Here is a 26803-nt window from a genome sequence, read left to right on the forward strand (position 1 = left end):
CAAACACAAATTAACACATAATCAAAAAAAAATATTTTCAGAAAGAAGTAGTTGGCAAAAAAAAAAAACTGATCTAATAAATGGAACACTAACTAAAACACAAAGGAAACTATTATATTTAAAATAAAAAATGATTTCTTACAAAGAAAATTAATCTACTGATCCAATAAAAATATTCAAACAGAAATTTAATACTGATATATATATATATATTTACAGTATAAACACGCAACATAAAATAAAACAAGAAAACTAAGGTTGTACAGTATAAACAGTTTTAAGAATATTTATATTTGTACAATATAAACAGAAATTCAATGTAAAACAATTTGACCAAAAATATATAAAGTATAAATAAAATAGATAAACTACCATAAAATAAATATTTTAAAAATCTAATTCGTCAAAAAAAAAAACATAAATATATTAAACTATTTTAACAATTTTATTAAAAAATTAACTTGATGCAACGAAACTAAGGCTAATATTTTACCATCAAAACTTTCAACTGAAAGAGGTCATAAAACTAAATAATAACAATTAACCAATAATAATTCTCATATGATATAAAAAATCATTAAAAGATAAAAAATAACAAAATACTTAATTAAGAAAATAAAACTAGAAAAGAACAACTGAAAAATAGTTGAGTGTATAAAAATGAAACCATATATAATACCAGAACTTATATTATAATCAATTAGACTTTCAAATCAAACATTGTGCTACACAATTAATTGACATCTCACGCATAGCGCAGAAAAACTACTAGAATCATAATTATTTTGTGATTATTTATTAATTTCATTATAGTCAAATTTTTTAAAATATTTACTATATATAAAGAAATAATGTTAAAATCATATTCTAAAAAATAATCAAAAACATTTACTTAGAAAACTGTAGATGTTTATTTAGTTAACATGATTTAGCTAATCTACAAATATAGTAGCATATAAAAGAATCAATAACGTATATTTTTATCACAACAATTTGACTATTTTCACATTGTTTAAATAAGCAATTAAAAAATAAATATTAGAAAATTCAATAAAAAAGTACAATTACATAGTTATATACATCAAACATAAATTATATTCCGTGCTATATATAAAAAGTAGGTTTTCTCTCTTGTGAGAGCGCCACGTCACTAATTCGATCACCCTGGGCGCGACACCTGTCCTTTTTATTTATATGCAGCGTTTTGTTTGTGGTTTAGCTTATGATTTTGTGGGCTTCCTGTTTAATCACGATTCTGCCCGATAGATAGCAAGACCGACATCACCCATTCTAGGGTTTGTGTTCTTCTTCCACCTCCGAAGTCAAGAGTGTTTTTCTTTGTGTTCTCTGATACCAGCTATGGAGTTTAGAGATGTTGAATTTACGTGTGGCTGTGTGAATCTTCAATTTCGAGTCTTTGTCTTCTCTCTTAACCATCGGAAACGTTTCAGCTAATTGATTTGTCGCCTTTATCATAGTCCTTAACTCCATCTGCAAAGCGGCGTCTCTACTCCTATAAAAGGTAAATCTTCTTTTCTCTCAATCATAAGATTTCCAGATATCCCAATGATACGGGCGTTAAAACTCATAATGATCACTGTTTTTCTAAAGCTTTAGTTTATGGGCTTTTACGATTTTGTTTAAATTTTTTCTTGTATTGATTATCAAGATCTTAATTCAAAAGCCTCCGTTTGTAGGAAACTTCTTTTCCAAAAGTTCCAGTTTATGGGAGATTAATTTGATTCCAGTTATGTTTGTTGATTTTGTTTCAATTTATTCATGTATTGATTATCAACATTTTATTCATATATCTTACGGTTACGGGAGATGATCAAGAATTTAATTTTTTTTTTGTTGATTTTGTTTCCACCTGTTCATGTATTTCAGGCTTACTCATCTCAAGCTTTTAGCAGATATCCAAAACAATCAAAGCAAATCATGCTCGCATCGCAGACATAAATATTTTTTTTAAAAAGGTAACAAGGATAATCATATTGCTGCAGGCTCAATCTTTGATCTTCCTTTGATTTGAGTGTTTCTCTGCTCTTGACAGACTTTAGGTTACAAATTTGTTTATTAATGCGATATGTAACCGATGATCAAAGAGATGTATAAAGAAGATTTTGGTGATGCATCAGACCTTACAAATTCCAGGATATCTTAAACACCTAAGAACTGCTCATCCAGACGGATTGATAGCCCAAGCAATCCAACGTTCCTGACGTTGGCGACGAATTATTACAGTTGTTGGCACTGTAACTTTAGTGGAGGTAGCAACATGGACTCTGTCACTATCAACAGTTTTTTTTCTTGATGTCTGTATTAATAGTTCTTATATTAGTGGTTTAGGATCAGTCGAAACAGAACACATTTCAGTTCTCGATTCTTATTCTATAGTAGAGGAAGAAGTCTCATGTAGATATTTATTTGCCTATTTCACCTACGGTCCTCTTCCTCTTAAGGCAGTCTCAAGAACGGATATTTCGATTGCATCATCCTTTTGTACGTTAAACATAGCATTCTTGATCTTTTGAAGAGAGAAATAGAGGTGTTTCAGATGCAGTTGCACGACTACTGAGATAGAGAGGGAAATAGAAGCTAGCTTTGATGTGTTGGCTTCTCCGAAACTGGAAACATCAAAAAAACTTGAACATTGTCTAAAATCTAAATATAAAAAGAGTGAACAGCCGAGTCTAATCATATTTACTAATATACTAGGTGTTTTGCCCGCACATGCGAGCATAATCATCTTACGAATACTTATTATTTTATGTCTTATTAATCCAAAAATCGGCATTATAAAACTCAAATTGGTGAACATGTTGAAGGATAAAAATTATGGTAAATTATTTGTTTCTCAAAATTTATACCAGTTAAATTAAAATTTTAGTCAAATTATTGAAAGGTAGATCCCACTTTTTTCTTCTAAATTCCCCATGGAGGAAGGAATTTATAAGAAAATGTTTCCATATGCAATTTTGATAAGGAACAAATTGAACAAAAAATCATATTTTTTTTTAATTTTTCAATTTCTTAAATAAAATTTTATTTTTTTATTTTTTTCATTTTTTTCATTCTTTTAGTAGTCACCAACTGAAGCTATAGTGTTTCACGGATCAAACTTAATCTAGTTTAAAGTAAAAACAAGAAAATTTGTTTTGAACTCAGTCTCAAGTTAAGTTATTATTTATGATTTTAAATAGTTAAATCAAACATCAAATTATTTATATATATGTCACAAAAACGTTCATCAAACTATGTACTTATTATTGTGTTAAAAGTTTTAAAACACTTGTATATTAGAAATAGTTTAGAAAATATCTTTATATAAAGATTTTTGTTTGACTAATATTTAATTACAAACTGTTTTATATCTTAGTTTTTTAACTTTATAATAAAAAAAATATTTTTTTAGATAGCAACACAATATATATAAGAATTCTCTTAATTTTTAAATATATTTTCACAATTTAGTATATTAGTTTATAATTAATTATTTAATATAACATATAAATTTAATATTATTAAAATAAAATGCGTGTTTTATTATATATAAAATTTATCATGGGTTTTGTGAAAATTAATAAATACTCAGTTAAAAACTAATAATAAATCAATGACCTATACAAAAGCTTAAAACCTAATAAAATATGACAAATAAGAAAATAAGAATATTAATATAACATATAGATTTAAATATTATTAAATAAAAATTCGTTTTTAATTATATATAAAATTCATTACGGATATTTTTTAAAATTAATAAATTAGTGATTCAGCTAAAAACTATTAATAAATCAATGAAAAAACTAAAACCTAATAAAAACATGACAAATAAGCAAAATTGACTAAAATCATGGAAAACATGATAAATAAGCAAAATCATAATAATTATATATCTAATTACATATTTTTTATGGTTATATTATTTAAATTAATAAATTATGGATTAAACTAAAAAATATTAATAAATTAATGACTCAGCTTAAACATAATTAAAACATGATAAATAAGCAAAATTACATAAAATCATGGATATCGTGACAAATAAGCTAAATCACTTCATAAATAATAGTATAGATGAGCATCTATGTATAAAAAATTATGAGTATACACAAGGATTTGGTTAATGTATTTTTGTATATAATATTCTTTCCAGAATGTAATTCTTCTTTAATCTTTTTCTCTACATTTTCCTCTACTCAAGTCATTAGAAAACTCAAAACTATCAGTTTTAGTACCACTTTTTAAGAAATAATACAAATCGATATCGTTTCAATTAATAACACTTGGATCATCAATTGATATGTTAACTGCACGGAGTAAGTTTACAGCAACTTATAAACCACCGAATTAGTATATTGAATCAAAAATGCGCCCACCACAACTTACACAAAAATCATGTTTCGAGACTGCTTCCAGTTGATGTGGATACAACAAAACAGAGATTTGTGTCCTAAAAAAGACTATCAGTATATATATGTCAAAGAACGTTGAACTCTTCTTAAGAAACACAACTATTTTTTGGTAACAAATTATTTTTAAGATGAACTCATTTAATGAAGAATATATATTTTTTTCTTTCAGCTAAAGCGTCCAACAGATAAGAAAAAGTACATGTGCAAAAGGATGAAGAAAGAAAGAAAAACAGCAGGACTCTCTTTTTACAGAAATAAAACAGAGCATGTTAACAGAAAAGAACAGAGGTCAATAGCAAGTAGACCAAGTGTAACTACAGCTAGGCATTTCATGTGTACGGAAGAATAATTTCGTGCTTTTACTAATTTGGCATCTTTGTTGTATTCACATAGTCCCAAAAATAAAATCCCACGACACTAGGGATACACATACAATAGAACATGCTTAACTAAACAATGTCAAATGAAAACAAACAATAAAACTACTTATTTGCGAAGAAACATAGGTGGTCTAAAAACATATAAACTAAAATTCCACAAGTGTATTTTACGGATACATCATATAATGCCAATAGAATGATTGAATAGCAATGCTTAGATAAGCTGTTTTTTTATAGTCGATAAATCTAAAACTAAATTAAAATTTTAAAACTTAAAACATTATGTAATTCATTATTTCTATTCTAGGTGTCTTGCTTTTTATGAATATTTTTAATATATCTTTTGTGTCTATATTTCACTCACTCAACTAACCAGGTCTATTGTTTCTATTCTGCACATGTGAAAAGTGTTATAGATAGCAATGTTAAGTCAAACAACTTAATTTTCCCTAGGAATCAGAGAAAAGTATCTCATTGACGTTAATCTCGCTAGCAATTCCTCGAAACGAATTCTACATAAAACGTCAAACAAACTCATTCCAAACTTCCTCATTTTCAAATTTGGTTGTCTTAAACAAGATAACCATGAAAGATCTATAAAGGGAATTAAAAACAAAACAAAACATACAAACCAATCCTTCCGAGGACAAATCATATAAACAACAAGTAACCCCTTTATTATTAATAATTTTTTTTTAAAAAGAACCGAACATTATAATATAGATACAACCACCAGGAGTAAACTAACTTGTTCATCCCACATATAATCTCTCTTCCAAATAAACCATCGATCCTAAACATACTTTAAAACATAAATCATTTTCATAGATACCACTCCTACTAACCATCTTCACACACAAAAAAAGATCAAATAACAATTATACAAACCAAGATAACAAAAAAAAATCAAATCTCGCGCGTAGCGCGTACCGATACTAGTTTATTATAAAGTATAAAACATAACTTACCTATTTTCAATTGTTTTATTACATCTTTTACATTCATTTTTTACTCTTTTTACTAATTCACTAATTGTATTTACTACAATATTTCAACATTTAATTTAAAACTTAACCATAATAATTCAGCATGTTTGAATGAAATTGCTTTATTCGTGACAAGAATTCAAAGCGATTAATAAATAGTTTATTTTATTTTATTTTATTTGTTTACAGAATTAGTTACACATAGGTATTCAGGTACCCGTTTGGGTACGACCCGTTTCTTTCATGTATCGTTTTTTTGGGTTTTGGAATTAATCTTTGTTCGTGTATTATAATTTTTTTGGTGTATTCGAGTCAGGTCCTTTCATGTCCGAATGGATTCAGTTCTGATGTATAAAACCTAAAAATATCCAAATAACCAAAAGTAACTATTTACGGTTCAGGTATTTTGTAGCAAAAGTAACCACATCATGGTTTCGATATTTTTTACTCAAACTAAAAATAACATAAAAATAACAAATAATCAAAAGTAATCATATTACCTGATTCGATTCGGATTCAATTCTGATATATAAGAAAATAAATAATATTCAAATAACCAATATATAGTTAGTTGTATGGTGACATATGTAAAATAAATAACACTAATCATGAAAAATGAATATCATTTTATAAAAAGATAATAAAAATTAACGTCTGCGAACGCATTGGTCAATCTCCAGTGGTGATTAAGGCAGCTTGAGGGCATCACTGGTTAGTATGTTGCATTTAAAACTGTTAACTGCGGGTTGCCCACTATGAAACCGCATCTAGTTTAAATGGTGGAACTGATGAATAAGATGGTGATTAGTTGTTTTGTGTCTTGTTTAGGGTTTGATTATGGTGCAGTATTTTATACATATGTGCGTTTTTTTCTTGTAATAATTATTTATTATTATTCACTTAATATCTTTATGCAGCTGATTATTTAATACTAATCATAATTATTAGTATTTTAGTATTATTTTATGAAAATACTCTGTGATATCACTAAATCATTTTTTTCCAAAATAACAAATGAGGAACATATATACTATTATTCATGAATTAGTTGAGGAGGTGGAAAGAAATAAAAAAAAAAATTCTTTTTTTATTTATATATATATATATTATTAATTATATTTAAATATGATCACTATGTTTTTCTGAATAATTTAATACGCAAAACATTGCTTTCCAAAGTTGATACTACTAAAGAGTACATAGGCAATCTTACATTACAGTTATAATTTTCAATAAACAAGTAAGTAGTTCTAAATTGCATAATTGGTATAATTATATTAGATTAGGTTTAAACCTTAAATGGATATATCTAAAGTAAACCTACTAAAATCTACCACTAATTTTTTTATTTATTTACAAAAAGTATTTATTTAATTTAGGAATCAAGGGATGTATTTTCTGTATTGGTTTAGATTAAGAATCATGATATCCTTAGTAAAAAAATTAGATATATTTATTTGATATCCAAATTATAAATTGATATCATAAAATTTGGCCAACAAAAATTGGATTGTTTTTCTCAAAACAAATATGAAATTGAAGATCTTGATAACTAATGAATAAGAAAGCAAAAAACAAATATGATGGATATAGTAAGTGTATAAAGAGATCTTCTAAAAAAAATAATATTACATTTGAGTTTCTATTTTTTTCTAAATTGCAGCAATCATATATATTTTGATAAAAAACTTTGTCATATATAAATAATTTGAACTAGTCCTGCGATTTCAGTTTTTTTAAACCGAATCAAACCAAACCGTCAGTTTTCAGTTAACCGAAATTTTGAAACCAAATCCAAAATTAACTGAATTAAATTTAAAGAGTACATAGGCAATCTTACATTACAGTTATAATTTTCAATAAACAAGTAAGTAGTTCTAAATTGCATAATTGGTATAATTATATTAGATTAAGTTTAAACCTTAAATGGATATATCTAAAGTAAACCTACTAAAATCTACCACTAATTTTTTTATTTATTTACAAAAAGTATTTATTTAATTTAGGAATCAAGGGATGTATTTTCTGTATTGGTTTAGTTTAAGAATCATTATATCCTTAGTAAAAAAATTAGATATCTTTATTTGATATTCAAATTATAAATTGATATCATAAAATTTGGCCAGCAAAAATTGGATTGTTTTTCTAAAAACAAATATGAAATTGAAGATCTTGATAACTAATGAATAAGAAAGCAAAAAACAAATATGATGGATATAGTAAGTGTATAAAGAGATCTTCTAAAAAAAATAATATTACATTTGAGTTTCTATTTTTTTCTAAATTGCAACAACCATATATATTTTGATAAAAAACTTTGTCATATATAAATAATTTGAACTAGTCCTGCGATTTCAGTTTTTTTAAACCGAATCAAACCAAACCGTCAGTTTTCAGTTAACCGAAATTTTGAAACCAAATCCAAAATTAACTGAATTAAATTTTGGTTTGGTTCTCAGTTATTTTCGGTTTTCACATTTATTTCCGAAAATAATCTACTTTTTTAGTTTTCAATATAGTTTTCTTAAAAAATTAAGATACTTTCGGTCAAACTCGGTTATTTCGATTAAATTCAGATATTTTCTGTTTTCGGTTAATTTCAGTTTGGTTTTCAGTTATTTTTTGTTTTGTAATATATTTTTTTTTTTTTGAAAATTGAAACCGAACAGAACCGAAAACCAAATTATTTTTCAAAATCTTACCGAATTTAACCGAACTCAAAACTGTAACCGAACCAAAAACCTGAAAATTTTGGTTCGGTTTGGTTCAGCTGGTTCGGTTCCGACTGAAAACGGAACCAGCAGACCATGGTTAATCTGAACTTTCTTTTGGCCAAAAATAAATGTTCGGTCGGCATACTAGTTAACTGCTAATTAATTATTATTCGATCTTATTATTCTTGTTGACAAATACAAACGAATATAAGCTAACATATTCCCAGGTAGTAAAGTTGAGTACATAAAACCGGAGATGTGGTGGAAACGTGGACCAATTCTAAATTAATTTATTTTTACTTAGTTGATTAGGCTCCACACGTTTTAGGTTAATTCTCCCCTTAAATTTTCAGTGGAAACTAATTATCTATTGAATATAAAATTCCTTCTGAATATGAACTGGTAGAAATTAGATTATAAAATTGATTACAATTAAAACTGCCATTCATTCAGGTCACAGTAACGAATTCTCTTTCATCATTTAAAAAAAAATTCAAAATAATAGTTCCGTTGTTATAAAACTTAAAATTTAAAAGTCATTAAATGAGGAAAATACCATCATTAAACTTTGTGATCAAAACATAATTTGAAAAACTTGAAAACATAATTTGAAAAAACAAAAGCATGAGTAAAATATCAAGGGGGGGTGTAAAATCGTAGTTGGGCCGAATGGTGTGCCTGAAAAAATTGAGTGGTGGTGGTCCCCATAAAAGACATTGAAAATGGTCGGATGAACTAGTTAAAAAATAAAGTTCAAAGAAAACAGTTTTACTCTGCACAGAAAAAGTTGCCATCTTTCGTCTTCATCCTGTTCTTCTTCCTTTTTCTCGATCATCTCTCCAATCCTCTGATTTATATCTCTCTCCAATTTTCTCAGTAACCATTGTTACTGCCAAAACCCATACATAACCCCCAAGTGTTGTTATAATCTCTCCAAAGTTGACTTTTAGTTTCCTCTCCTTCTTGTTTTATTCATCGTTTACTGAGTCTACCACGGAGATATTTGCGTGTGTATATTCTCATTGGAGAAACCAAAATTCTTGTGAATAATCAAGTCTCTCTCTCTCTCTCACCATTAAAGTGTTAGCTGGGTACAATCTTTGAAAAAGGTATTTCTATGAGCTAGATCCAAATCGATGGTGTATAGAAGCCGTCTTCTGCCGTAGAAACGTCTTTACTTTTTTTTTTTTTTTTTTTTTTTTTTTTTTTTTAACCATATAGAAATTGTTGGATAATTCCAATTATTCTGTCTAAATTTTGGTTTGTGTTAGATCATCTGATCAAAAAGTCAAATTGTCTCAAGCCAAGTAAGCTGTGTCAGGAATATGCCTTAGATCTTTGGTGAATCCATTGGATCTTGCATTGCTTTTGCTTCATAGAGTCTGAACATTTCAAAGCTATGGTCCCCCTAATTTCGTAGATTGCCTAATCTTACAATCTATATAATAGAGTCTGAACATTTTGAAGGAGCACTGTCAGTCTATGTTCTAAACTATGGTCCCCCTCTATTCTTCTGTTATATAAAATTTGGTCTGTGTCTTCTTCGCTAAGGAAATAACCACACGTACTTTATCTTTTGAACTGAACTGCTCTCTCCCTTACAGGAAAATGTCTGAGAAGGCTAAGCCATTTGTTCAGTCACTTAAATCGATGCCGGCCGACTATAGATTTCTTGGTTCATCACCCCTTGAAGACTCCTCCTCCTCTGGCTCAAGTGTTCCTGTGACTATCCCACGAAATGGTCACTTAACGAATGGAGCTGTTGGGGGAGTGGATAGTGCTAATGATGATTCACCCTATGGCCTGCAAAGCATTTCAAATGGAGACGAATCTTCACTTGTTGATGAAGATCCTATTGTTCCCTTGCCTGAGAGTAATGATCGCAGGTGGAGTGACACTAGCGTATATGCTCGGAAAAAGGTGTGCTAAAGTTTTTGTCTCTTTTTTGCATGATTTTTTTTTTTTTTTTGGAACTAACATTCCTTTTCTTAGGCACTTCAATTTTGGGTCCAACTTCCAAACGGTAACTGGGAGCTGGGGAAGGTGTTGTCAACTTCAGGTTCAGGAGAAGAGTCTGTTATTAAACTGCCTGAGGGCAATGTAAGTTACATTTTTTTTCCAATTCCTCAAGTAAATTTTGATTATTACTTTTAAGTACTTGATCGGAATCTGTTACTGCAACTTGGTTTAACAGGTTTTAAAGGTCATATCAGAGACTCTAGTACCTGCAAATCCTGACATTCTTGATGGAGTGGACGACCTCATGCAACTAAGTTACTTAAATGAGCCATCAGTGTTGTACAACCTTGAGTATAGGTACAACCAAGACATGATATATGTAAGCCTTTTGTGCTTCTTTTTGTGTCATGTTGACAGTATATAGTAGCCTTTATCATTGTTTTTCTGAGTTTTTCTTTGATGTGCTAGACAAAAGCGGGGCCTGTTTTAGTAGCTGTGAATCCCTTCAAGGAGGTTCCTTTATATGGAGATAGCAACATTGAAGCATACAGGAAAAGATCAAATCAGAGCCCTCATGTCTATGCTATTGCAGATACAGCAATCCGTGAAATGATACGAGGTGGGATCATGTTTCTACATTTCTTAATAGTTTAACGTATTGCAGTCTGTTTTCATTCTTATGTTCTTTTTTTTTCGGTTTCCTTTCCAGATGAAGTTAACCAATCTATCATTATCAGGTAATCTCCTCCTTTAAAGTTACCTTTTACAAATTAAGTAAATATAAGCGCACTTATGGAGCTTACAAGTTGCTATATTCACTCGTTGAGCATTCTTCCCGCCAATATTTCTGCCTCTATAGAATTCATCTAGTTCTTTAAATCTTTGTGCATTTTGAAATGTATTCTTAACACATGATATCTTTTTATATAGTGGAGAGAGTGGAGCAGGGAAAACTGAGACAGCGAAAATAGCAATGCAATACTTGGCTTCTCTTGGAGGTGGAAGTGGGATCGAGAATGAGATACTAAAGACCAATCCCATCTTGGAAGCATTTGGAAATGCAAAAACATTGAGAAACGATAACTCTAGTCGTTTTGTAAGCCCCCAGTCCCCATTAGGCCTTATGCATGATCTTATTTTTACAGTGTGAAAGTTTTGTTTGTTTCATAATATTTCTTTGGTGTTAAAATTGACAGGGGAAACTGATAGAGATTCATTTTAGTGAAACAAGGAAGATTTCCGGTGCTAAAATTCAAACATGTAAGCATAAGTCTTTGTAGTTGCTGCTGCTCCACAATGCTTTGTTATTATTTCCTTTACAACACCTGACTTGGCCTTTTGCTGTTTCTTCAAATTTTGCAGTTTTACTAGAAAAGGTAAGTTCCTCTATATGATTTTTGACGCTTACACGGTTTGATAACCTTTGTATGATTTCTTTAATTTTTCTGACACATTTTAATAGTCTAGAGTGGTTCAATGTGCGGAAGGAGAGAGGTCATATCACATATTTTATCAGCTTTGTGCTGGAGCTTCACCTGCGCTTAGAGGTATGATTTTAAAATCTGAATCCCATAAAGAGCTTATAACAGTTCTCTTTAGAAAATATTTTGTGCCTTTTAATGTAAATTATTTGTTACCTGTTAATATGTTCATCATGTATTAATAGAGATGTAGTTGCTGACTAACTGGTGTAACAATATTTTATATCTGACCTTTTTATTCCACTCATTGTAAAATCAGAGAAGCTAAATTTGACAAGCGCAAAAGAGTATAATTATTTGAGACAGAGCAATTGCTATTCAATTAAAGGAGTTGATGACGCTGAACGTTTTCAAGCTGTTCAAGTAAATCTCTTCTTCTTTTTTTCCCTCCGCATATTTCAATCATTTATTTGTCCTTTTGATTGAAAAACTCTTTGCTGTTGCAGGAAGCTTTAGATATTGTGCACGTTAGTAAAGACGACCAAGAAAGTGTATTTGCAATGCTTGCAGCAGTGTTATGGCTGGGGAATGTCTCATTCTCCATTATTGACAATGAGAACCACGCTGAACCTGAATCAGATGAAAGTAATGGTCTATAGCTCTTGTTTCATTCGGTTGGATAAGGGTTTTGGCTATTTCAAATTTTGCTGCTTAATATTTGTGGATGCACAAGCAAGGCTAACTTAAGTGCTGTTTCTTTTTTGTTTTCAGGTTTATCAACTGTTGCTAGATTGATTGGGTGCAACATCAATGACCTTAAGCTAGCTCTATCAAAGCGTAATATAAAAGTTAGAAATGAAACTTTTGTACAGAAGCTAACACTTTCGCAGGTAGGCATTTAACTTTTTGTGCGTAACTGTATTCTGAGTAGGGTTGGTTTTTTGTTTATTTCTTTCTTGTTTTATCTTATCAGGCCATTGATGCAAGAGATGCTTTAGCAAAGTCAATCTATGCCTGCCTATTCGACTGGCTGGTTGAACAGATAAACAAATCTCTTGCCGTGGGAAAGAGGAGAACTGGCAGATCCATCAGCATTCTTGATATCTATGGCTTTGAATCATTCAATGTATGCTTCTTTTTAGTCTATCTTTGCTTTTTTTTCCTGCATGGACTTAGAGAAGCTATCTGTATATTAGATGTTTGGATCAAAGCTATCTGTACATTAGATATTTGGGTTGCTGAATAACATCTTCACATGTTGCAGAAGAATAGTTTTGAGCAGTTCTGCATAAATTATGCGAATGAGAGATTGCAGCAACACTTTAATCGTCATCTATTCAAGCTTGAGCAGGAGGTAAAAGTTACCCATTTCTGCTATGGGTTTGTTGTAGTATATCTAAGCTGAGCATTCACGTGACAGACAATCTATTGAGTTCGAAGGGCTTAATATGTCTTTCTGCTCTTCCAGGAATATATCAAAGATGGGATTGACTGGACAAGGGTTGATTTTGAGGACAACCAAACCTGTCTCAGGCTCTTTGAAAAGGTAATATGATAACTAATCTACTCTACAGTCAGTTACCATCATTTGCTACATATCGGTATATCTGCTACTCAGCTGTGAGTTCCGATCATCAAGCTGCATAGCAGTCGTTGAGATATATTGTGTTGGAACATGTTTATTGTTTTATTCCAAAGCATGTCTTCTAAGTTTCTATGACACATAAGTATCACATGTGTGCAGAAACCATTAGGTCTGCTCTCGCTTCTGGATGAGGAATCCACATTTCCGAATGGCACAGATTTGACACTTGCCAACAAGCTTAAGGAACACCTAAGTGATAATTCCTGTTTTAGAGGAGATCGAGGGAAGACCTTCACCGTTGCTCATTATGCTGGAGAGGTAATAGCTTTAGAAAACTCTGTGGCACCATTTTACAAGACACGCCACAACATAATTGGGTTGACAATGATTCCTTCACAAGACCAACCTTTGCTTGTTTTTTTTTTCCAACTCAGGTTACATATGAGACAACTGGATTTCTAGAGAAGAACCGGGACTTGCTGCATTCGGATTCTATTAAGCTTTTGTCGTCTTGCTCTCGCCACCTTCCCCAAGCGTTTGCTTCTAGTATGCTCGTCCATTCTGAAAAACCTGTTGTTGGACCTTTACACAAAGCAGGTGGACCTGATTCCCAGCGACTGAGTGTAGCAACTAAATTTAAGGTAGAGCATTTTTTCCTTAAACACAGCTTGCTTCTATTTCTGCTCTTGCATGTTCTAAGCTTGTTGAGGTTTTTTCTTATCCAAAGTTCTTACTTTAAAAGGAAACATCTCATCATCCTATAATATTTGATATTGCTGACCATGCTTGCATACTTTTTTCAGGGTCAACTTTTCGAATTGATGCAGCGTTTAGGGAAGACTACCCCACATTTCATTCGCTGCATAAAGCCAAACAGTGTTCAGTCTCCGGGGTTGTATGAGCAAGAGCTTGTCTTACAGCAGCTACGATGCTGTGGGGTCCTAGAGGTAGTTAGAATTTCTCGGTCTGGGTTTCCTACGAGAATGTCTCACCAAAAGTTTGCCCTAAGGTAACAACTCCATCAGTATTCAGTTAAGGGACTTTCATTAGTTTTGCAAATAATCATTCATGTTGTTTTTCTTGTCATACTTTAGGTATGGTTTCCTTCTACTGGAGAGCATTGCAGCAAAAGATCCACTTAGTGTTTCGGTTGCCATTCTTCATCAGTTCAACATCTTGCCAGAGATGTATCAAGTCGGCTACACAAAACTGTTTTTCAGAACTGGCCAGGTACTATAGCTAGTCGCTTGATATCTTGCCGTAAGACTCTTGCTTCAATGTCTTGGCTTTCACCATTGGCAGATTGGGGTTCTTGAAGATACAAGGAACCGCACTCTTCATGGGATTTTACGTCTCCAAAGCTGTTTTAGAGGGCACCAAGCACGAAGTCGTCTAAGAGAGTTTAAAAGAGGAATTACTGCTCTTCAATCTTGTATTGCCCCTTCTCCCATTTCTATAAAAGTAGAGACAGTTTCAGCTTAACTTGAGCTAAGGCCTCTTCATACATCCTTTTGTTTCAGTTATTCGTGGAGAAAAGATAAGAAAGGACTACACAGAGTTACTACGGAGGCATAGGGCTTGTTCTGCTATACAAAGCTATGTTAAGAGTAGGATTGCTAAGAGACAGTATAAAGCCAAGGTTGATGCATCTCTTGTAATACAGTCAGGTAAATAGGGTTTGGTTAATTAAAGCAAATCTTGAAATGCCATGAACTACCAGTGGTCATTAGCTCAACTGGAAATGACCTTTGACCATGGTGTTAGAGTCTCCGGTTCGTGTGACGAGACTAATATTTTATGTTGGGTGTGGGGATTACGGGCTTCGGCCCAAACCTCCTAATATTTCAGAAAAAGAAATGCTTGAATGGCGGGTTTAAATTATAAAGTTTTAAGAAAATTCATTTTCTTGCAGCAATTCGTGGCGAGCTGGTTAGAAGATGCGGTGGGGATATTAAATATGGAGGCACCAAGGTTCTAATAGAGTTGTCATTATTTGCTTGCATCTGACTAAAAGGTTATCAATGAACATTGCCTTGACTCTTGAACCGGTTTCTTATTACGCAGAGAAATGAGTCAGGGGAGGTGCTAGTGCAGGCATCAGTACTTTCCGAACTTCAGCGCAGGGTTCTGAGAACCGAAGCTGCTCTTCGTGAGAAAGAAGAAGAGAACGATATTCTCAGACAAAGACTCCAGCAGTACGACAACAGGTGGTCTGAATACGAAACAAAGATGAAATCCATGGAAGAAATTTGGCAAAAGCAGATAAGATCTTTGCAATCCAGTCTTTCCATTGCAAAGAGAAGCCTAGATGTCGAGGGTTCACCCAGATACTCGGATGCATCTGTGAACGCTAGCGATGCAAGTGATTTCTCTGTGAGTGGTGATTTCAGGACCCCCGGGAGAAGTGGAAGTGTTGGTTTAAGCGTGATAAGCCGGTTAGCAGAAGAATTCGGACAAAGAGCTCAGGTGTTTGGAGATGACACAAAGTTCTTGATGGAAGTGAAATCTGGTAAGGTGGAAGCAAACTTGAGTCCGGAAAGGGAGCTGAGGAGGCTGAAGCAGATGTTTGAGACTTGGAAGAAGGATTATGGAGGGAGACTAAGGGAAACGAAAACGATACTTAGCAGACTTGGGAATGAAGAAACTGGTGGTTCACCGTTAGTGGAAAGGGTGAAGACGAAGTGGTGGGGGAGGTTAAGGAGTACCAGGTTTTAATGGTATGTTCCTTTTCTTGAGACGCACGTCTCTTTCTTTTTTTCTTATTTGATTTTATTTGAGGTTTTGGTTTTGTTGCTGAGAGAGGTGAGAAGGCTCATGGGACTAAAATGAGTCCAAATCTACTGGCAAATTCAGTAAATATTTTTTATACATTAAACTTGTATTGATAATATCCATTTGTCCCAAGACTATGTGGACTGACCAGTGTTGTGGAAACATATAAAGCATCAATAAAATATGTTTGCGAGAAGCATCGAATACATTGAGAGAATAATATATCACTGATTTGCGCAACAGTTTAAAAACCTGGTAGAGTTGATATTGAGAAATCTAAAGTTGGATATTTCCAGCAACTTTGTGACATAAACGAATATTTCCATGAACTCTTTACATAAAATGTTAGAATTGTTAGAATAGAACGCTACTAGTACTTCACAATGAACCAGGTTACTGTACTGGGATTATTGTATTGTATTAGATTATTATTCTACATCTGGTCAAATTAGTTAATAGTGAGTTTAGTTCTTCGCCTGGTCTCGTTTGCTTATATGAAGATTGTCGTGATCTGTTCAGGACGGCGTTTTTCATAATCCAGTGCATGGTCAGACCAGTGGGGGACGAACTTAACTCAGCTTTTCACTGTTGGGGCTCTGGTTTATCTTTCACTGGATCAAATGCTCAAATGCCTCCCAAAATATTAGAACAATAGGATAAGACATGCGTCTTGCGTATGTTAAATTTATATGAAAATTATTTAAAAAATATTGTATGAAAAAATAATTGTATATTTTTAATCGAATTAATATTTTGGCCATTAAACAATTTTTTAACTTTTTGTTAATTACATAATTTTGTTTACTGATGAGGTGATCTCATTTTTTAAAAATATTTTAGGTCAAAAAATCACTTATCGCATAAGAACCTAACGTTTAGGCCGAAGAATCTCATGTCTACTATTTGGTTACAATGAAACTATGCCAGCTCGGTTTTATATCATGATTTAACAATTTAAAATTTAATTATGGATATGAGAAGTTTACATTCACGTGCCAATCCTATCTATCATCAATATTTTTCTATTTTTTGTGTCTCTTTTTCATTTTGGTTATTGCTCAATATAAATATTGATTTTAGAGTTTATTCTTATTTCGTTCGTTTGTTTTGGCCTGAGATTTAGAAAATGTTTAAGATTTAAAATTATTAAAGAGCTACATTATCCGCGCCTTGTGCAAAATAAATATTTTATATTTATTACTCATTTTATGTTTTTATGCATATTATGAAACAATAAAATAATAATTATATATATTGAATAACTAAGAAATCAGTTACTATTATGTAAAAAATTGGTGTGAATATATAAATCAAACGACCACTCTTGTTTATTCGCAATCATTTTAGGGTAAATAAATCAAAACAATTAATCTTATCTATCGTATATGATATATAATTAAATTTAAATGATATTAACATAGATATATAGTATACTTTTAATAAGTATATTTATTAAATGAGGTTTATACTCATATAGTTTTATGATTATTTGCATATTTGTGTAACAAAATTTTATACCAACAATTTTTTTTTAATGTGGGATGTTTAGTAAATTCAATAATTTATAATCATTTAAAAAAAACGATGAAGATTTGAAAATTAAAATATTAACTTTTCAATATATGATTATTTAAAGACATTATTAAAATTTATATCATAACACATGCTTGTATAGTTTTGTGAATATGCATATAGTTGTGTAATAGGGGATGTTGTGACATAATAACAAACTAGACCCTGACCTGCGCGCCAACGCGAATATGAATTTTCAGTTTTTAATTATTTATTTTATTAAATGATGTATTTGTAATATTTGTTCATATTATATTCATTAAGTAATTTTTTTTTTGCATCTTAAACTATCTATTTTTTTTACGAATGTGTGATATCATATAAAAAATATTAAAAATGAGTATATAGAGTTAATTAGATAATTGAAAAAACAGAAATTTTTCTTTCGTGTGCGATATCATATAAATAATGATCCTCCCAGTTAACAAAAATCATAATTTTTTTTTACGTGTAATTTTTTTTTATTTTGACCATTTCCTTAAAACTATTTTAAATTTTACATATTTTAATTAGAATATTTTTAATATCTTTACCTTTTTATTTGAAATGCAACTCAATATTTTTAAGAAAATTATAACAAAATATTTAAAAAATATTTTGAGAATTTGTTTGAAAAATATGAAAATTACATTTTAAATTAAAATTATCCTAAAGTATGATAAGTTTTGATGTAAACGAAAACTCAAATTATGTCAAAAATAATTATATTCAATGATAATAACAATTTAAATTAATTATTTTTAAAAAAATACATTTACAAAAATATTGTTTGAAAGAAAATTCATTTATCTTTCAAATATAAAATGAAAATATTATAATTAAATAATAAAAAAATATATATAAAAACCATAAATTTAGCAAAGGACAACTGAGTTATATTATGCTAAAATTTTCTTTCTAACAATTTATCAAATGACAAATAATGAGTTATGAGCAAATAATACCATATAATTTTTAAAAGCATAGTCATTCTTAAATATTTTTTGAATAAATCATTATTTTTAAATTTAATCAACTGAAAATAATATCCGTACAATTGTGTGAGTCAAATTCTAGTTTTATTGATGCATGTTATATATTAGTGCTGCATGTTTTAGGTAACATTTTAATGATGCACGTTTTTTAAAACCTCCATTATTAAAATTATGCACGTAAGGATAACTCATGAGTTTTTTTGGTTGATTAAATGACATTATGTCCAAATTTATTTAAGGATATTTCATTAAGGTAACTGAAAAAGACAAACAATAAAATAGGAAGTTTAAATTCATTTAAGAATATTTCATTAATGTAACTGAAAAGATAAGTAATAAATTATGCAGTTTTATTCGTTTTAAGATATTTCATAGAAACAACCGAAAAAGAAAAACAAAAAAATAGGGAGTTTAATTAATGAAATAAGAACATTTTCAAATGGATACTTCTCTTTTAATAATATATAAGTATACATATGCATAAGTTATTTGAATGTATGTAACCGAACGTAAATTTAAATATTCACTAATATACAAATAAATAGTATACAGTTATGTGCGTAAATACGTTATGTATGTAGTCGTAGCTACGGATATAATGATATATATTCTTCAATATACAGTTTTATCAATATGGCACATATTAAATATATTTTTAAACATATATGGTAACCGGCAATATATATTAGACGAACTATTACAAAATTGGCGTACAACATTACATAAGAATATATGCTAATAAGTGCTAGCATTCCAGTTAACTGTCAATTCCATTAAATGCTTAATTATCTCACGCTATGTATCAAATCGTAAGCTTAGCGTCATGTGCATCGAATTTTTAAGGGATCCTAGCAAAATCATTAGAGAGCTATTGGACCAACTATTTTTTCGATTGAATACGGCGATGCTTGGTAAACAGTTATGGCGCCTGATAGAAAAGCCAAATACTTTATTCTCTCGAGTTTTCAAAGGTCGGTATTATAGGAATGCTTCGCCTTTGGAACCGATTCGTTCATATTCTCCGTCATATGGCTGGCGGAGTATTGTTTCTGCTAGATCTCTGGTTAGCAAAGGACTAATCAAAAGGGTGGGATCAGGGTCTTCTATATATGTATGGAACGATCCTTGGCTCCCAACCACTCGCCCGAGACCAGCTAATAAAAATCAACACAATTTATATCCGGAACTTACTGTAGAATCCCTCATTGATTCTACATCGCGTACTTGGAATTTAGAGGTAATTCGTGCGTTGGTGGATCCTCAGGATGCAAAACTTATAGAAAGTATACCACTAGGCAGGACTCAACGGGTAGATAGAGATGGATGGCACTTTACAAAAAATGGAAAATTTTCGGTTAAATCAGGATATCAGGTAGAACGTATCTACCCAGATAGAGATAGACCACCGTTACTGATTGGTCCTACAGTGGATGTTTTAAAGGCTCACTGCTGGAAAATACGGTGCCCACCGAAATTAAAACATTTTCTATGGCAATTAATGACAGGATGCATTGCAGTGCGGAAGAATTTACAAGCAAGGGGGATTAAAGGAGATATATGTTGTGTAAGATGTGGAGCTGTGGAGGAATCGATAAATCATGTTTTTTTTGAATGTCCGCCAGCTCTTCAGGTTTGGGCTCTTTCGAAGATACCATCAAATCCAACTATTTTTCCAACAAATTCCCTCTTTACAAACATGGATTATCTATTCTGGAGAATTCTCCCGTCGATGGAAGATCATCAGTTTGCATGGATACTTTGGTACATTTGGAAAGCTAGGAATAATAAAGTTTTTAGTAATTTGGATATGGACCCTATGGATACGCTTAAACTGGCTGAAACAGAATCGATACTGTGGGCGGAAGCACAAATAGCAATCGATCAGAGGATGATAACATCAATAATAGATCCGATATTACCGTCGATACCAGGTAGATGGTGTTTTACAGATGGCTCATGGAAAGAGGGTGTTAGTTTCTCAGGACAAGGTTGGCTTAGTACTTTGGAAGGGTTTGATGGTTTGTTGGGGGCGAGAAATGTCAGGGCTAGTCTTTCGCCTCTTCATGCGGAAATAGAAGCGTTACTCTGGGCAATGGAATGCATGAGGAATTTACGTCAATTTCAGGTTACGTTTGCAACGGATTGTTCTCAATTGGTGAAGATGGTTTCGGAACCAGAAGAATGGCCAGCTTTTGCAAATTATTTAGAAGACATCACGATCCTGAAGGAGAGCTTCATAAGAGCAGACATTATCTATGTACCACGGACGCAAAATTCAAAGGCGGATAGTCTGGCACGCAGTGCTAGGAAGCAATCGTCTTTTGTCGTTCAGATGGATTCGGCTCACCTGGTTTGGTTCACAGAGTCAACATGAGTCTGTAATGCTGATGACAAAAAAAAAACAAAGATTTGGTGTGATGAATAGCGTTACACCAAATTTGGCTATGCTAATTAACTGACATGTAAGATAGACACTTTTTTAATTTTTACAAACTTAAAGTTACATCTTTTCAAATGTTTTTCTATTAATATATAAAGATTCTCAGTTACAATTTTCACTTTATTTCCACTCTTTTTTATAAAAAAGGTGATCTATTACATTCTTATCTTTAATGAAATTTGAATATTACATTATCCAACTATGTTCAAATCAGATCTCTCCCTTCGAAACCAACTACATCATTTTCTATTCAAAGTTAAACTAAAACTAGATTTTTTATCCACGTGACTGCACATATATTTTTCATTTTTATATGAGCCAAAATTTTCTTTATAATATAAATTATAAAATATGTCGACTAATGTTTGATGGTTTATATTGTGTTTGTGTTGTTCAAACCAGTTAGAAATAAAAGTCTTTTGTATGATTCATGAATTTTAACTCATCCAAAAAACGTACTCCCTCTGATCCATCTGTTCCTGAAAGTAAGATTTTCTAAAGTATTCACGTTTATTAAGAATTCAATAAATGTTTATAATTTAATTTTTCTTTTGCTTTATTATATACTTTCCAATAAATTTTCACCAATGAAATTTAATCAATTCAAATATTTTCATTTAATGTTTCTTAAAAGTATAAAAAAGTACCTTAATCATATAGAAAATCTATCTTTGTGTAACAAGTAAAAAATCTAAAACAACTTACTTTCAAAAACGGAAGGAGTATTAGTTTAGTGTTATGAATTAATCGTTGGGTTTACAAAACATAACAATAACACAAAATAGTAAGAGAAACATTAGTGTTTGTGCCCGACACGGCCCAAAAATATTCTGGGCCTAGAATTCAAAACCCGGCTCGGTCCTTAAAGGGTTATAGGGTTTTTCGGGCTTTTCAAAAAATAATTTGTCTAATACATTTCCACATGTGAATTTTCATTTTAAAAACAATTTCATTTTTTTGTTTTAAAATATAAAATGAGTTAAAAAATTTCTTCTCTATCAAAAAAGTTTTACTTTTCGTATGCTTTAAATATAAACAAACCAAACTTAATAAGATTTAAATAATTAAATATAAATTAAAACTAAACATATAAGAGAACAAAATTTATGATAAACGTGGTCGGACGTTTTATATTTTGTATTTTGAAATTAAAATAAAACATGTTGTACATGAAAAAAAAATTATATTTGCAAAATTTAAAATGTGACACTTGTAATGATAAAAAATAAAGTGAATTAACAACTTTTATATTTGCTTTTTAGAGTTTGGATAAAAATATTAAAATAATATGTCAATACTAATAATGGTTTTGATTGCAAGAACGATAATATTTAAGGTAAAGTATAAAATTTCGGGTTTTCGGACCAACCCTAGCCCAAACAAGCTTAGGCCCAAAATAGCCGAAGCCCAAATGGGCTTAGCCCGAAAACCCAAAAAAATTTGGGCTTATAAAACTAAGCCCAAGTCCGATAATTTTTAGGGCTGGGCAGGCTCGGACTGCGGGCTTGAGTCCTAATTGACATGTCTAATGTTTGTTACCTCAATAAGAGCACCTAGCAAAAAAAATATTAAAGTTTCGAATGTTTTAATCCGTTTCGCACCGCACCGCTGTTAATAGTAACAAAAATCTTTGCATATACCATATATCTATACGTTTTTAAAACTGTTAGAACCGTACCGCAGTTGTACCGCTCGTCCCGCACCGCTCAATCCGTTGTTACTATTCGGAGCCTAATAGTTGGAATATAGTTCAATTAAACATTAAATTTTAAATAAGAAAAGTAAATTTTACCAGTAACAAGAAACATATGGAAGAGTCTCGTCTTTAACAAAGAAGAATCAAACCCTGGCAGGCTCTCCCACGACAAAAAAATTCTCATATGCTTTCCTTTTTTTTTGATTTAATTTTTATTATTTAATTACTAGAAAAGAGTAAAACACCATGATACCAGGATACAATTCAAAAAATTACAATCTACCCATGCGGACTATCCAACCTGGTATCACCCACCCGTTAAACCCGAAATTATTCCTCATTAAATCGACTACGTACATTCAAAGATTCGGACACATTCATTAAAATAGTTTTTCAAATCCACATTCAGATCATTTCGTCCAACCGTTGTCAACGGAGAAAACAAGAACGAAGCAATCAATTTCAAAGATGGCTCCACCGAACAAAACTCAGGGTCGGAGAACCCGTTCAAAGAAGGCATCCGTCTGTCCGAGGGTTGCAGAGGATCCAGACTTTGGATCCAACTCGAATCTAATAGAAGTAAACCCTAACCCAGATGGCCAGACGTCGTAACATCCATGGAGATTGCTGAAACCGATGCGAACCCAGCAATTGAAGAAAGACAGGTGGAAGAACAAGAGGATGAACAAAAAGAAGAAGAACATACATTGCAAGAAGAAGAACAAAAGTATGAACAAGAGGAAGAAGAAGAAGAACAAGAAGAAGAGGAAGATGAAGAAGAAGAAGACGAGCAGTCTAAGTATTCAGAAGAAACGGAGGCTACTCCTGAACATGTAAGGATAAAGTGAACTGGTAAAAGTGTGTGGAACTCAGTAATAGTTATAGTGTTTCTGTTTGTATAGCTTGGTAAAACACAGTGAAACGGGAAACGCTGAAATGTATAACTTGGTAAAAGTGAGTAAAACTTAAACTGTTTGATTGTATAACTTTGAACAACTTAGTAGTAAAAAAGAATTTGTTTTAAATTTTATTTAGTTGATCCGCTTTTGGTATTGATAGCAGTATTTGGAGGACATAACTGAAGCCCTGCAACCAGTGAATATGTACTTTCCTCCAACTAAGTATGGGAAAGTAATACAGACTTCATCAAAGTGTTATATCGCGGAGACGATAGACTTTCTAACCTTGAAGCTGACCGAGACATAGATGGACTAGTTCTACAACCACCCACAGTTCAGACATATATTTCATTTGAAAATCCCAAAACACAAGTGGATGGGAATCTGGATGCTCGTTCTTCGTACAACTAAAACAAAGAATGATAAGGAGTTATGGTTCATTGTCAATGGCGTTCCTATCCGATACTCCCTCAGAGAAATGACACTCATCTCGGGACTACACTGTCATGCTTATCCCAACAACTATGATAGGATGGGTGGTTCAGGCTTCATTGAGAAGCATTTTGAATCAGGGAAGAAGATTAAATACGAGACTGTGGAGAAGAAGCTGAAGGCAATGAAAGGGCCTTGCTCTGGGGAGCGTCTGAAGATGGCCGTCTTGTACTTCTTATACAGTGTCATCCTAGGACCCAAAAAGACTGGATAAGATGCACCATCTGTTGACCGTTTCTACGAGTTGTCAATAATCTTGATTTGTGCATAACTTTCCTATAAGGACGTTTTGCATTTGATAAGAACTTGGATGATGTGTCTTGGTTATTGTGGAAGGCCGAACGGGTTGGGGAAACGCAATAGATAGTTTCTAGTTTATGTATTTCTTTGGAGATAAACCCTGAATATTTACTCATAGTTTCAAATTTGAAAATTATATAACTTGGCCCAACCTAGGCAAACTGTGTAAATTATCTTCTTCTTCTTCTATTTGTAGGTTTTGGCGTTTGAGACAATACCAGTTTTGAGGAACCATTATATCAAGAAGGTGGATGATGCAAACCCTGATTGCCCGCGAATGTGCAAGATGCAGTACAAAAACGTTGGTGGAACCAAGGCTTGCACTATTAAAGAAATTAATGCGAGATTTGGCAGACTAAGGATATTGAGAGTATCTTGGAATCAACGCCCACTGAAAGGAAATTTTTGCGAAGAATCATGGGGAAGGAGAGCGATTGGAATGTGAACTACGATGATGATGCAGTTGTTGATCGTTGAACCAGGAATATATTTAATTAAAGGGAAGAAAAAATCTTCTTTGAAGAAATGTAAAAGAACGACTACGCTGCCAGTATAACTCAGGTTGAAGCTCTCCCTGCCCCTGCTCATAAGAAGAAAAAGAAGACTCCAGTTGAGACTCCCTCGGTTGAGACTCTGGGAGTATCTGATTTAAATGGGATTGAATCTCGCTTGAGGAAAGAGACTCAAGAGGGTTTTAATGAACATAAAAGTTTAGTCTTAACTGGAATGTATGTTATGAACCAAAAGGTTGATTCTCTACGTGACTGGCTATCACATGTCGAAGCCGAAGTAAAATCTTTAAGAGAGACTGTTGAAGAGGTTGTTGGATAGCCTTTTGGTGAGCAGCCTGATGGAGAGGCTGATGGACAGCTTGACGCAGAGGCTGTTGGACAGCCTTATGGATAGACAGGTGGTAAGACTGATGCTCTCTGTTTTGGAAATTTCTCATGCCGCGGTGAAGCAAGGTGGTAATGACCAAGTGAGAAAGAAATGGAGGGTGGTGAAACTTTGTCGGCCTTTTTTAAGAGGGTATGTGTATCTGACGGACAAGAGGAAGGAGAAGAAGACCAAGAAAGATAAGCAGGGGGAATCACAAGTAGGGCTAAACTCTTTTCCTAAACTTTGAATGAAAAATTAGCTTTTGTAAAATTTGATGTTTGGATGAGAAAACTTTATCATTTATCGCAATGTTAGACTAAGTTCCAATTTTACATTTTCGTTTGAAAAAGATGGGAAATTTTTTCTAAATTTTACGTTTTCATTTGCAAAAGATGGGAAAAATTTCCCAAGTTTTACGTTTTCGTTTGCAAAAGATGGGAAAAGTTTCCCAAGTTTACCATTTTTGTTTCCAAAAGATGGGAAAAGTTTCCCAAATTTACATTTTCCTTTGCAAAAGTTAACCAACTTTACTTTATATTTTGGAAAACTTGGGAGGAGTTTTCCAACTTTTACATTTTCGTATGATTGTAGCAGATAGTTCTGATATGAAAGCAAACAGAAAAACAAAGACTTGTTCAGATAAGTTTTGAGTTGGCCGACTTTCCAGTTTCGAGTTAGATACAACTTAGGATAAGAGTTTCACAAACTTAAATTTAACAAATAATTTAACCATTGACTAATTTCTTGATCTCTGCAAGTTCTAAGATAATTTGCGCAATCTTAGATTCCAACTTTGCGCGGTTGATCACCTTGTCACGAGGGTCGTTCTTCAACATAGTCAACTCGTGTTTGATAGCTTAAAGACAACAAATGCGAAAGTGCAACCCATCATCCTGTACGGTCAACATAACTTGCAAATTGAAGACAACCAATTCTAGATCTTGAAGAAAACATTTTCATTTTGTGCAATCGATTCTAACGTCATACTGTTTGCATACATAGTAATGCCTTCCCTGCTCACCAGTCTCCACTCCAATAGGTTGGCCACAAGCACACTTCGTTAGAATGCCATAGTTTGCGTCCGCTACAGCATAGAGCCGGTCACACTCCCTTTTCTCTGCCTTCATCAGGCTGTAGTAAGGATCTGACATCTTTGATTCGGATTTGAGAGAGAGCAAAATAAAAGGGAAAAAGATGGATGTGTGAGAGAGAGAACTTGAGGTGTGAATTGGGGACAAAATGAACTGGTGAGAGAGAGTCGAATCGTAAATTGTATTTTTCGGCGGGAAATTTTTTATTCCCCCCCCCCCCCAAAA

General features: G+C 32.1%; 1 protein-coding gene across 1 annotated transcript; it reads left to right on the plus strand.

Annotated features, from left to right (window-relative positions):
* The first annotated feature begins 9259 nt into the window (after positions 1 to 9259).
* LOC106295291 (myosin-3-like) lies at positions 9260 to 16431 on the plus strand. Its single transcript, XM_013731151.1, has 24 exons — positions 9260 to 9607; positions 10103 to 10418; positions 10491 to 10598; positions 10693 to 10836; positions 10926 to 11076; positions 11167 to 11194; positions 11388 to 11553; positions 11654 to 11717; positions 11820 to 11833; positions 11920 to 12004; positions 12198 to 12301; positions 12385 to 12523; positions 12650 to 12768; positions 12852 to 13004; positions 13143 to 13232; positions 13347 to 13424; positions 13623 to 13781; positions 13898 to 14104; positions 14267 to 14472; positions 14558 to 14693; positions 14766 to 14895; positions 14984 to 15130; positions 15376 to 15434; positions 15528 to 16431. Exons 2-24 carry the CDS (start codon positions 10107 to 10109, stop codon positions 16176 to 16178), a joined length of 3450 nt encoding a protein of 1149 aa, XP_013586605.1. The 5' UTR covers positions 9260 to 9607; positions 10103 to 10106; the 3' UTR covers positions 16179 to 16431.
* The last annotated feature ends 10372 nt before the right edge of the window (positions 16432 to 26803 follow it).

The sequence above is a fragment of the Brassica oleracea genome, chromosome C5 (assembly GCF_000695525.1).
Source record: "Brassica oleracea var. oleracea cultivar TO1000 chromosome C5, BOL, whole genome shotgun sequence".
In the NCBI taxonomy this organism is placed as follows: domain Eukaryota; kingdom Viridiplantae; phylum Streptophyta; class Magnoliopsida; order Brassicales; family Brassicaceae; genus Brassica; species Brassica oleracea.